The following is a 14,726-nucleotide window of genomic DNA, read 5'->3' as shown; positions in this document are numbered from 1 at the left end:
AACTTGTCCGGAAGTACGCGACATCTCACAAATGTATACTACAAAACTGCTCGACTACATTAACTAGCACTCTAATTAACAATTCAGCATGAACCAGACAATTAAAAGGAGCGAAGCCCTTAAACCTAACGTAGAATGAATAATAAAACATATTATACCTCTTATATTGTGCCTTAAAGTTTACTAATGGTGATATCTATAGTCAAATGCACTATTAATATACATTATATTCCTCAAAGAATATAATAAATATCAGTTCTATATTTAAAATAATCGAATTTAAAAAATATTTTGTTGGAAAAAATAGTTACTATACGGTACAATGTATAAAGTATTTCAATTTGTATAAAGAGACTACGTAATTCATCTATATGACACTAATTTTGATGAGAAAATTTGCAAGAAGATGATAATGATATGCATTATTTATTTTATAGATAAATAATCTTCCCTAGATTTATCACTAAAAATTTGGAACATTATTTATTTCATAGATAAATAATTTTACCTAGATTTATCACTAAAAATTTAGTACATTATTTATTTCATAGATAAATAATTTTCCCTAGATTTATCACAAAAATGTAGTACATTATTTATTTCATAGATAAATAATTTTCCCTAGATTTATCACGAAAATGTAGTATATTATTTATTTCATAGATAAATAATTTTCCCTAGATTTATCACTAAAAATTTGGAACATTATTTATTTTATAGATAAATAATTATCCCTAGATTTATCACTAAAAATTTAGTAGATTATTTATTTCATAGATAAGTAATTTTCTCTAGATTTATCACCAAAAATTTAGTACACGTCTATGTGGTTCACGTTTTACGCGCCAATTTTGATTTGAAAAAGCGTGCACTATATCCTGCGAAACATGGTAAATCGATTGTCTCGATAAAATTTTTCGATAAGAAAAGATTATCTACTCTATCTTCAAATCCAACAATACTCGACAATCTTCAATTCAATAATCACTTAGTCACTCGCTCCTAACCCCACCTCGCATATAAACACTCATTGGTTGATTACAATAAATCCAATGAGGAAGTACCAGGAACAGACTTGTTTGCCCAGAACCGCGATCCGTGTTGAATTAAAGCAACCGATCACATGATTGAGAAGGCATGTATATGCATTATGTAAGCCAGATGACGCAGAAAGAGCGTCAATTTAGAAAACGTTCTTCCGTCTCGTGGTTTGTATCGAGTATCATCCCGCCAGTATTCCAGATCGGGTCCCGTTTGCGCACGACCGTTGTGCGCATCGACTAACCTTCACTGCACCGCACATCGAAGGCTCGAGTACAGCGCGTGCACTTTTTCCGCCGGGTCGCGCGATAATTGATATAATTGCGATATTACATTCAACGTTGCTCGGTCATTAACCGTTTGAAGTCGTGTCTTTTTCTTCGTCGCTCGTTACGAGTACACCGGCGAAACGTGAAAGGAGTTGCACCAGCGGGAAACGGTCGATTACACGAGTCCAGGGATCAGGATAATAAAATGCAGCGGTAAACACACACGACGACGAGATATTTCGATTTCTTTGCGGATCGTATTCTCTCCCATGGTCTCCACGAAGTTACGAGCACGCGTACCGTTTTTCAGCTGGTCCGACGAGCAAGGTACGGCTGTAATAAAAATTTCCTGCTGCTTTCGGCGGACGTTACGAGAAGAGTGAGCGAGTGCGACAAGGACCGCCGAGGGGCGACAACCTCGCTCGATCCTTATCCAATTACGCATGCGTAACTTCTGTTGCGCGCGAGGATTCCTACCGTTGTCGTTTAAATCCGTGGCTCGCGGCAATATTTAACGTTACACCGCGTGCAACAAGGTGGATGTGTCGTGTTGTTTCTTTCGTGCAACATCGTGTATACGTGTACAGGCGACGAACGGATTCCTTCGTGGATCCTTACGGTGTTCGTATACCGGTATGCGATTCCTCGAGGCCAATCGTTACACCCACGCGTTTCCTTCGCAGGAGTAACGTTTTTTAATTAAAACGACGCGACGGGGAGCTCGAATTCAATAGGCGGCGAGTGGCGCGAGAACAAACTGTTTCACGGTCGCTGTCGAAGGGAATCGTCGCGGAATCGATCGAGTCTGAGTTGCGTATTCGTTTCGATTGTACGGGATGTTGCGACGTAAGTGCAGTTTGTTGTAACGGCTGGAACGCTGATTTTGTGGAACGGTGCTAGGCGGCCATATTGTCTGCTTTTCACGCATGCCGTTCGTGGAAGAAGATAAAAATGGTACTCTTTCCTTGTTCATGTATCGAGGTTAATTTGATTTATTAGATCATGATTATACTGTTATTGTGATGCAATTTATTATTATATTTTTAGATAAGCAACGCGACGAATGAGATCACGTAAGGTAATTTCAAATGACTCAGGATCACGTGATCGTATATCGAGGTGACTATCGAATTGTCTTTTTTTTTTAATTTAACGGTTTTCAATGATAGAAGTTATCAGTTTATCTCGATGACTAAAAGATGTATCAAAGAAAACAATGTAGTTATTAGTTGCATTGTCTTCTTCTGATACAATGTATCTCTGATTCCTAACAAATTTAATATACAGTAAAATCATTTTGAATTTTTTTAAATATTTTTAATCTTTTTATTTTTGTTCCATATAATTATGGAATTTGTTTTTAACGCTAAAATTGCCAATCTATAATTTGTACAGAAATATAGTACATGTAGATAAAGTTAATTTCTACTTTTTGGATCCTTTTAATCTTTTCATTTTTATTCCTTATAATTATGGAATTTGTTTTTAACGCTAAAATTGCCAATCTATAATTTGTACAGAAATATAGTACATGTAGATAAAGTTAATTTCTATTTTTCAGATCCATATTAATAGTATGAAAAATAATTGTGGGTTTTCAATGAATACAAAAAGAAAGAATCTAAAACCAGTTTGGTTTGATACTGCTGGTATTAAATGCTCAGACTCTTTTATATTATATCAGTAAATCTACTAGATCTTTCATAAATAAGATTAGTATCTTGAATATTTGTGGATATTTATATTTTTATGCGAGTGAAATCCTTTCCATCTCTAATTCAGCTAATTACACGATTGTTAGATATTAAACATAATGAAAAGAACAATGGAAAGAAAAAGAAATTTAATTACAACCTTTTTCATAGTTTTTCGTTATGATCTAAAATACCGAGGCTAATGATTCTTTTATAGTTATATAAACTACTATAATTGCTATCTGATAAAATAAATGCTACAATTGCTGTATCCTATTTTATTTTGCTGCGTGAGCAGTCTATTCGATATCAATACAATGGTATGCTAATGTGACATAATATAGTAACGAATAAATTATACGAGATACACGTACGTATCTAAGTAACTTTCAAGTCACATGGCGTTATAGGAGGTTAAGTGGTTGAAATATCTAGGTAACAGACAAAATGGCCAATTCCGAATGATCATGCGGCAAGAATGGAATTCAGAAAATGAAGTGAAACGCGCGCCATTAATATCGCAAGAAATGCACGTCGTTTGTCCATTTTTCTCCGGTTTTTTCTTCTTTTTTCTCGCCAAGTAACGGTCGTACCTCGCGTTTCTGTGGAACAGTTGGTTTATTAACCACGGTAACGAGAATAAATAATTCCGCGCCGTTTCGTTATTTACTGTGAAGCAGAAAATTGCGTCACCACATGGCTACCACTTGCTCCCCAGTCTAACGATTCCTCTAACGGGCATTAAATTTCACCTGTAAAGCAGAACTGTTCATTTTCCATGATATTACCGGCCACCCAATCGTCTCGCTTAGAATTCGAAAGAGCCATTGAAAGTTCCCTGTATACCGCCACGGTTCATAAACTTCTGACAAAGTCTTCGCGTGATCATTTCGATTCTGCGCACGCAGCGCCGCACCGCGGGCTTAAAACCGACCACGCATCTTCCCTCTTACGTAATCCGTGGCGTACTTCCTTTTTCGTTAGGTTCTGGCATATGTTCCTTCAACGCAAGTAGATTCGTTGTTACGTGGAATTCACACTGGTGCTGCTGCACGCTATGTATACGTATTTATACGTACGATTGTTGCATGGTATGACTGTACAAAAGGTATACGTATATATATCGCCTTTTTCCCGGCATTTATGTACTGATTAGTTAAGTTCAAATGTATTAACCCTCTATAATTCCACGTGATTTCGTAGTTACGTGCTTATATCACTCGAATTAAATCTTCCTTCGTTTACTTATCACTAAGTAATGTATATTAGGTTTCGTTCTTCTGGTGTTTTACGTTTGATATCATCACTATGATATTTCTGTTCCATTTCTCCGATATTTCTCTGATATTTCGTTTATGAATTTAGATTAACGTGGAATTATAACAGAACTGTGATTAATTAATTATCCTTTATAAATAATTTAACGTATTGACAGATTAACACTAGAACTACCGATCTTTAATGGGCACCTAACTATAACGTGCACAGATATTATAGTAATTTCAGCGATACGATTAATATGAGTGAATATATTGATTACAGTTCTTTCTTAATACGAGTTGATACCAATTTTATTCTTAAAACAGGTGTACGTGTTCTGTGATTGCAAAAAGGAAAATTCTGGGACCAGTCATTTTGACTGGGTTGGTAGTTCTAGTGTTAAATATAAAATACTGTTAGCTATGAGTATCCAACAGGGTATTAACTATAAGTATTTTAATAGTTAATGAGATAGGGATGGTTCATGTACTACTCCACTGCTTCCTATACTTTGTTAAAAATAATTCCTGCACTAACTATAGCAAATTTCTTCCACTCTAGAATTTACCATATTAATTAAATCTGTTATTCAAATTTCGCACAGAAATTCTAAAGTATCTCGACACTTGCTAACTTTCGATGAAATGCAATTTAATTCCAAATTACAAATGAGACGATCTTGCCGTTTATCATTATTACAATTAAGCACAGTAAGATCTTATATATATAAAACTGACTTTCAGAAACCAATATTCGACAACGAAATTAACGACTGTGAGCTGTCAAGCTATACAGAACTGGTTTTCTATTTGAAGACTCGTGTATCTCCTACAGTTACGATCTTCGATTAATAATCCTAACAATAAAGCAGTCTATGAAATTCCTAACTTGCGAGTACAAGCATGAGATTAATCAAAATAGTACTATTTAACGACGAATCATATATCAGTTTTAATGAACCAACGTGTACAAACCTTCCAGTAAAATTTATATTCACTTCGAATTCTCAAGAGTCTTCTGATACTTACCAAGTGCTGTTATATACAGGGTGTTCCATAATTGGTGATACAACTAAATTCTTCTTGAAAAGATATCAATTTCATTTGTAAATATGACATTTTCAGTCAGTAATGAACCTATCACGTTATGACCAATTAGCTTATGAGTTTGTATACGCAACAGGCATCTCCCATAATTAACCCCTTCGCCTAGAATATCGTGTGAGACTCGTGGTAAGGAAATCGGGCCAAACATGACGTAGCAAGAGGCGCGGTTCGTAGATAGAACCGAATGTAAACATTGACAGGCTCGTGGTTAATTTTCGCGATTGTTTTCCTCTCTCAGTAGCGTGTTATTCTGCGTCACGTTAGTACGAAATGGCTTGACGCGTGACGATCCTCACAATTCCTTCACTGTTCTAAGAAAAATTTAGACTAGGTGATAGAGTGAGACTAGGTGACCAATATGAGTAATCAGCTTGAAGGTTCTCCTTTTATTTATTTATTAACTTTATTATTCATTTATTTCGTCTAGGGAACCAGTAATTCTCGTAGCTAGAAAAATTGTAATTTGGATCTCTTTGTGCAAGGTTTCTCTTTGTGGTATAGGATTTCAGATAATAAAATGGACCCATGTTGCATAGAAATTTTATTGCGTCTTAAATGAAACAAGATTGGTATATTTTCACTAAATTGTCACGATAAATAATAAAAAGTAATTGTCGCAATAAACCTTTCACTCGCAACAATTCATGAGCCTGTACTTGCACGTTGAATGTTTCCAACGCAAGCAAATAGATTTATAACATTTGTCGAAGGTATTACCAACTATTTTACGTAAATAAGACGAAATATAAGCCTATGCGCATGTAGCTATTGCAATATTTCCAGGTGGGACGAAAAATGGGCCCACCATGCATTACGGTGCATCAAAAAGGTGGGACACTTTTAATCACAGCGTGTCCCAAAGAGTTAACGATTATTATCATTAGTCAGATTCGTGGTTAACTTTCGTCGATGTGTTTCTGCCTCAGTCACATACGTGCTATTCTCGAAATGGCTTGACGTATGACAGACGTTACTGTTGATTATGGCACGTGTCATCGGAACATAAATCGCAGGGCAAGGGATTAAAGCCTATAGGGATTATGAAGATTTTGTGCTGCCAGTTGGTATCCTAGTGGTCGTCTTGCTATAATAGGTAGAAGGTGGAAGGGTGCAAGGAAGAGATGCATTTCGTCCTGGGCCTGCTAGTGGACTCGTCATTAAGGCCCTGTCTTAGACGGGGGATACTTAGGTAGCATAGGAATTTGCACTTATGAAAGTCGAGGATTCACCAAAGGCTTGCAAGGAATCTCGAACCTCCGTTTTCCATCTAGCTCTGAGAGCGTGAACATTGGTCACTATAAATATATATATACACTGATGATTTAAATTTCATAGCAATTCTAGAATGATCAATGGATAGATCAATTTTCGCTTCAGATATAGACAATTGACAATACTGTACTGAGTATAGCCATCTACACATTACTATAACCAGTGGATTAATCTATTCGCTGATCATTTAAGTTCTACAGCAATTCTAGAATGATCAGTGGATAGATCAATTATCGCTAGAGATTTTGATAAATGACAATACAGTACTGAGTGCAGCCATCATCGCAGTACTATAGCCATTGGATTAATCTTTTCGCTGATCATCTATATTCTATAGCAAACCTAGTACGATCAAAAGATTGTTCAATTATCGCTAGAGATATTTATAATTAACAACACAGTGATGAGTATAGCCATGAACGCAGTATTATAGCCACCACCAATTTAAAAATTAATTTATTATATGTAAAAGAGAATGATCCTAATTCCACTGTCTTATGCCTCTGTTCTGAAGTAGTTACTTCACTATTCACTTGGCTGTAGTATCTACCTAACAAAGTAAATTGCGAGTCTGAACTAAGCAACTGTCTTTGTTTATGTTCCTCCAGTGTTTTAGAAAGATTATTGAAAACAATCTGTTTTAGGTTAGATGTACTTACTCTCTTCGTCCCTACCTAATCTCTCACTGATCATCCTGTTCATTACACACCTCAGTTATCAAGCTAGCTTAGAAGCTGAGGGTTCTAGGACTCCCCAGATTTGCAATTGAACGTTTTTGTTTATATTCCTCCAATATTTCAGAAATATTATTGAAAATAACCTGTTTTAGTTTAGATATACTCTCTTCGTGCCTACCTAACCTCTCACTGATCACCCTGATCGCTCACTACACACCTCAGTTACCAAGCTAGCCTAAAAACTAAGGGCTTTAGGACTCCCCAGACTTGCAGTTGAACGTTTTTGTTTATATTCCTCCAATATTTCCGAAATATTATTGAAAATAACCTGTCTTAGTTTAGATATACTCTCTTCGTCCCTACCTAAATTCTCATTGATTATTCTCATCACTACACACCTCAGTTACCAAGCTAGCCTAAAAATTAAGGGTTCTAGGACTCCCCAGACTTGCAATTGAACGTTTTTGTTTATATTCCTCCAATATTTCAGAAATATTATTGAAAATAACCTGTCTTAGTTTAGACCTATTCTCTTCGTCCCTACCTAACCTCTCAATGATCATTCTGATCATTACACACCTCAGTTACCAAGCTAGCCTAGAAGCTGAGAGTTCTAGGCTACTCTACTGCTCAGACTTGCAATTGGACGACTTTCGATTCCTCAGTCATGATATTGTCTATCTTTTCTAACTTAATGTGAATCAATAGCACACTTACTTGGTTACAAGCCTTTCTCAATATATATATATACTTCCGACTTACTTTTCACCTAAATACTGTATCAATTTATATGTCGTATCATGAGTTTCAGGCTATAATCGAGTACACGAATGTAAGCAAAGGATGAATCGAAGTTCGCATTCACTGTTGCAGAAAACGAAGACTTCGTGGCCGGAAGGGTTCGAGGGCAGAGCATGAGGGTCGGCGAGGAAACGCGGAAAGAACGTTCACAGTTCGGCGAAGCGGTTAATGACTGTCGGTCACCGAACACAGCTGGACACGTCTCTGTCTCCACCGGCTGGAGATGAGCACGAAGGAGCTGAACGCAGCCACGATGACGACCACGATGACCACGGCCAGGACGATCACGTCGTCGCCGAAGCTCGATGTCGAGGCCGAGGACGACGAGGAGCCACCGACCACGTTCGACGCAGTGGATATGGATCTGGTGAACGGACCGAATCCATGGCTTCCGGCCTACGGCTTCCAGCTGCAGCATCGTTCCCACTTTCAGCCCACGCACGAGGATCTACGGACTAATGGTTCGTACTGTTACTATTTCACTTTCTACCGACGCTTGAACAATAAGCGAGTCTCTGAACTCTGACTGTGTGTGCCCAGTCGGTGTGGCATATGGTTGCTGGTAAACGTAGGGAGGAAGTCGTACGAGCTGTCTCTGCGATGTCCTCTTCTCTTATTACAAGTGGACCTGGTACCATCAGGTGTTCATTGCTCAATTAAGAATTCTGCATTCAACGTTTATTATGAAATCCCAAAATTCACGCAAGAAGTAATTTTAACCCTTTGCACTCGAGACGCGACTCTCTATCGCCGTTTAATCGGATTCTATAGATCGTTGTTAATTAATATCGTTAATTTAAAATTGCCCAACGACGCGTAGAATATGTCTTACAATTAATTTGCACTTCTTATTTACCGTTTCGAAAATATCGTCGATTTTATGGCAGAAAGCCTTCAAACTACTATGCATCTGTAACGAAAAGATTGCCGAGTGCAAAGGGTTAATAGGAAACACAGGTTTTTAATTAAGAATTATAAATAATGTATTATTGTTCTTTCGTGTAGTGCTCCATTTTTAACACTAAACGTACCGGTATTTTATATACATCTATTCTTACCATAGGGGGTCAAATGATCCCTCGTGGTATGTAAGGCATGCAAGGAATTTTCCTCGGTAAAAATTAAGTTAAGAGCAAAACGGAAAGCGAGGAATTAAACAATCAGATAATATAAGAATTTGCAGGAAATCATATAAGTGAAAGAAATAATAATGAATGTTGATTTATAAAGTAAATTTTGAAAGTTTGGTAATAATTCTAAACTGTCAGTTGTCACGTTTTTTTTTTTCTTTCGTTGGCAACACTTTATCACATGAATGGGGGAAAATTCAAATTTTGATGTAGGAATTGTAAATAATGTATTATTGATCTTTCGTATAGCGTTCCACTTTTAATAATTCTGAACTGTCAGTTGTCATAGTGTTTTTTTTTGCGTTGGCAACACTTTTCCACACGAATGGGAGAAAATTCAAATCTTGATCTAGGAATTGTAAATAATGTATTATTGATCTTTCGTATAGCGTTCCATTTTTAATAATTCTGAACTGTTAGTTGTCACGGTGTTTTTTTTTCTTTTTTCGTTGGCAACACTTTATCACACGAATGGGGGAAAATTCAAATCTTGACCTAGGAATTGTAAATAATGTATTATTGTTCTTTCATGTAGCGTTCCATTTTTAATAATTCTGAACTGTTAGTTGTCATGCTTATTCTGATCATTACACACCTCAGTTACCAAGCTAGCCTAGAAGCTGAGAGTTCTAGGCTACTCTACTGCTCAGACTTGCAATTGGACGACTTTCGATTCCTCAGTCATGATATTGTCTATCTTTTCTAACTTAATGTGAATCAATAGCACACTTACTTGGTTACAAGCCTTTCTCAATATATATATACTTCCGACTTACTTTTCACCTAAATACTGTATCAATTTATATGTCGTATCATGAGTTTCAGGCTATAATCGAGTACACGAATGTAAGCAAAGGATGAATCGAAGTTCGCATTCACTGTTGCAGAAAACGAAGACTTCGTGGCCGGAAGGGTTCGAGGGCAGAGCATGAGGGTCGGCGAGGAAACGCGGAAAGAACGTTCACAGTTCGGCGAAGCGGTTAATGACTGTCGGTCACCGAACACAGCTGGACACGTCTCTGTCTCCACCGGCTGGAGATGAGCACGAAGGAGCTGAACGCAGCCACGATGACGACCACGATGACCACGGCCAGGACGATCACGTCGTCGCCGAAGCTCGATGTCGAGGCCGAGGACGACGAGGAGCCACCGACCACGTTCGACGCAGTGGATATGGATCTGGTGAACGGACCGAATCCATGGCTTCCGGCCTACGGCTTCCAGCTGCAGCATCGTTCCCACTTTCAGCCCACGCACGAGGATCTACGGACTAATGGTTCGTACTGTTACTATTTCACTTTCTACCGACGCTTGAACAATAAGCGAGTCTCTGAACTCTGACTGTGTGTGCCCAGTCGGTGTGGCATATGGTTGCTGGTAAACGTAGGGAGGAAGTCGTACGAGCTGTCTCTGCGATGTCCTCTTCTCTTATTACAAGTGGACCTGGTACCATCAGGTGTTCATTGCTCAATTAAGAATTCTGCATTCAACGTTTATTATGAAATCCCAAAATTCACGCAAGAAGTAATTTTAACCCTTTGCACTCGAGACGCGACTCTCTATCGCCGTTTAATCGGATTCTATAGATCGTTGTTAATTAATATCGTTAATTTAAAATTGCCCAACGACGCGTAGAATATGTCTTACAATTAATTTGCACTTCTTATTTACCGTTTCGAAAATATCGTCGATTTTATGGCAGAAAGCCTTCAAACTACTATGCATCTGTAACGAAAAGATTGCCGAGTGCAAAGGGTTAATAGGAAACACAGGTTTTTAATTAAGAATTATAAATAATGTATTATTGTTCTTTCGTGTAGTGCTCCATTTTTAACACTAAACGTACCGGTATTTTATATACATCTATTCTTACCATAGGGGGTCAAATGATCCCTCGTGGTATGTAAGGCATGCAAGGAATTTTCCTCGGTAAAAATTAAGTTAAGAGCAAAACGGAAAGCGAGGAATTAAACAATCAGATAATATGAGAATTTGCAGGAAATCATATAAGTGAAAGAAATAATAATGAATGTTGATTTATAAAGTAAATTTTGAAAGTTTGGTAATAATTCTAAACTGTCAGTTGTCACGTTTTTTTTTTTTCTTTCGTTGGCAACACTTTATCACATGAATGGGGGAAAATTCAAATTTTGATGTAGGAATTGTAAATAATGTATTATTGATCTTTCGTATAGCGTTCCACTTTTAATAATTCTGAACTGTCAGTTGTCATAGTGTTTTTTTTTGCGTTGGCAACACTTTTCCACACGAATGGGAGAAAATTCAAATCTTGATCTAGGAATTGTAAATAATGTATTATTGATCTTTCGTATAGCGTTCCATTTTTAATAATTCTGAACTGTTAGTTGTCACGGTGTTTATTTTTTTTTCGTTGGCAACACTTTATCACCGAATGAGGGAAAGTTCAAATCTTGAACTTTGGGACACCCTTTATCATCTTTACTTATTCTTCGTGTGCAACCTACTTCATCTGCACTCCACGACGAATCATTTGTCCGGTCGAATGACTGGCTGTGGTAGGATTAGAGTTAACTGTATAAGTACAGTCTGTCGTATAGTGGATTTTAGCGGTGATTATGATAATTTCGAAGAAATTGAGAGAAGTCGGATCCAGCGTCAATATTCACAGTCAGCGAATGAAGATAGATGCTGACTCGTCTCGTTGGACCAAGTATAGTAGTTTACCAGTGTCATTTACTAGCCCGCGTTGCTAAGTCTGAGTGGTAGTCGAAGAGGGTCGTGTCCTTTTAGCTTTTCTTGCTCCTCAGAAATGTTCAAGCGATTTGAGAAGGGGTCTATTAGAGTGGCTCTGTTGTCGCAGTTGGTATCTCTTAGTAAGTGACATGATTTTCTCCTTTACTGCGATTTAGCAATGCCGATTTCCTTGTTCGTTTAACGGTCCTGCTTCTTTTTTAAGTTGGTCAGGTGTTGGATAAAATTTGCAATGATTGTTGGAGATGATAATTTCTGGATATTGCTTTCATGGTGTTAATAACTGCTGATAAAATTTGGAGTAAACAAGGTTGACTGGGTTTGAAAAATGTAAAATGACATCTATAAAATAAAATAACTATAATTGGAAATGTCAAAAAAAAATTTCCAATTTTAAGTTAACATTATGAATGCATGGAATTTTAAGAAAAGTTATTGGGAAGTCAGGAGAAGAATTTAAATGTCGAATCAAAAATTAATTTTAAATATCTGAGATCATCGCTATAATTAACGTAGATGATTATTTACTATGTATTAAAGGTAACTTAAATTATAATTACAACTTATAAATAATATAAATATTATACAAATAATAAGTAATAAATAAAGAATAATAATAACTTAAATATATTAATAATATTTAATAATATACGCAACAATAATTTAATTATATTAAATAAATTAAATAACAATGATTAAATTTTAACAAGTTATAACAAAGATAATAGGACAAGAAAAATCCATTATTGTACTCAGTATAATTACTATACATTTCATATTCTTCAAAAACGTTTCATATACTGCTACATTCATTATATTCCAATATTTTTGAACACGTGTATTTTCAAATGCAAACATCCTTGTGAACATCCTCAGTTCAATCATTACACGTACTTTCTACCTGTTATTAAAAACGATTTACATTCGATAGCACAGCAGACTTAATAGCTTCCTGATTACTCTACCGATATCGATCTTCGGATGCACCAAGGGAAATGAGTTGAAAATTAAAAATCTCTTCCGGCGATGCAAGTCGGAATTATTATATCGAAAATCACTCTGCATTGTAAATTGTATCACGCTTTCATCGTTTCCGATTCCGTTGCTTCCTCAGCAGTCGCACTTGGAAAAAAGTGGCTGCTGTATCCGATGTTAATATATGCAAATTTCTTGGTTACTGTTTTACATTAAGGTTGCATTAATCTGTGAGAAGCTACACGTGAGTCACGAAACAAGAATATTATCCTTCCGCTTTAGCATGAAATAGAAATAATAAATGGCCGGTATTTTTCTCAGTCGAGCTCAGTATCGTTTGCCATAAACGTTTGGTCTATTCAGGTATAGGAATTGGAAGTATACTGATAAAGAGCAAGCTCTTATGCGCAAGGACCTTCCAGATAAGTTCGTAGCTCGTTCCAGTTGATGTGGTCTGATCTGGTTGTGATCTGTCGTTGGATATTACATCGAGGCAGGAAGTCTCGTTATTTACGATGAATTCCAGCATCCCTCCTCCTCCGTCTACGCTCTAGATATCGATAGAGACTTGTATCATTACCGTAATTTCCATTGAGTAGAAAATAGCGCGGGTTTGAATACAAATCGTCTGTTAATGGCTAGGCTTAATGTAGGCTACTTTCTATAACCGTGGGCGAGCGTGTGAGAGTTAATGAAAAACCTAGAACGCAGATGGGGTGTCCTCCATATTTGAGAATTTTTAAAGCAAGGGTTTTTTTGCCAAATTTCTGTAAATAATCTGCGGAAGCCGCGTAGAATACTGAAAATATTCATCGAAAAATGTAAAAGTAAAGTAAATTTTAATACGTTTGTGTGAAATTATCGAGTGGGCTTGGTGTTGTTGTTTATTGTTGGATTTTTGCCATCCTTGGGGTTTAGGTTGCTTTCATTGGCTCTATTTTTCCATTCATGAAATGTGAAATATATTATACCATATTATATTCTATGTATAGTATTATGCTATGTTATATATTATTAATTTGATGTATCATACTATTATGCAGTATAGCACAATATTGTAATATATATTGTCCAGTGTTATATTATATAGCGTGTACTATATATATTATTGTGTTTTCATGCAAGACATATGGTGTCAGATATTGCAATTAAATACATGGTTGCTTATTTGTAGCAGAGTGTAATTTGCAGTGAATTTATATTTCATGATCATTACAGTTATATGTAATAAAATATGCCGTAGAAAAATAATTTTTTAGAAGCTAATGATAACAAAATTGAGGTTGCTAATTATGGAGCCTCGTTGAATTATTTTCTTATTTGAACAGCTCTTTATTTTCAGCTCGTTTAATTTTTAAACTGTGAATCAGATAATGAGGAATCTTACTATATTATGTACTATGTGCAATTATGTACATTAATTAAAACGGTGATATCTAAAACCGGTGGGATATATCAATGAATTGCATATTTGGCTTTAATATGTTGTTAGTAAGTTTTTGAATAAGTGATTAAGTAAATAATTCCATAAGAAGCTAGTAAGCCTGGTTTCCACTTTTATTAATTTCCATATTTTTATTTATCTTGCATTATATATATCACTGTAGAAAATAAAGTCCGTATTTATGCTTATCGTTATTAGAAATCAGACATAGTGATTGGATAGTTGTAATAATATACATGTCATAAAATAAAAATATCAAAATTTATGTTAAATCTTATCAAAATAATATATTACTGCATTCAGTATAATAAGAATCTAATGTAA

At 36.1% G+C, this 14,726-nt stretch overlaps 1 protein-coding gene across 7 annotated transcripts in view; it reads left to right on the top strand.

Annotated features, from left to right (window-relative positions):
• The first annotated feature begins 10,161 nt into the window (after nt 1-10,161).
• Nucleotides 10,162-14,726, top strand: part of LOC108548382 (uncharacterized) — a 177,301-nt gene continuing 172,736 nt past the window's right edge. For all 7 annotated transcript variants that reach the window (XM_017901293.1, XM_017901292.1, XM_017901296.1 and 4 more), the window contains exon 1: nt 10,162-10,526. In XM_017901293.1, the coding sequence (XP_017756782.1) occupies nt 10,289-10,526 (238 nt within the window). In that variant the 5' untranslated portion in view covers nt 10,162-10,288. The remainder of the gene's footprint in view (nt 10,527-14,726) is intronic.

Source organism: Eufriesea mexicana, unplaced genomic scaffold (assembly GCF_001483705.2).
Source record: "Eufriesea mexicana isolate 0111107269 unplaced genomic scaffold, ASM148370v2 scaffold1601, whole genome shotgun sequence".
NCBI lineage: Eukaryota > Metazoa > Arthropoda > Insecta > Hymenoptera > Apidae > Eufriesea > Eufriesea mexicana.
The sequence above is the reverse complement of the archived record's forward strand: the minus strand, read 5'-3'. Positions and strand labels throughout refer to the sequence as shown.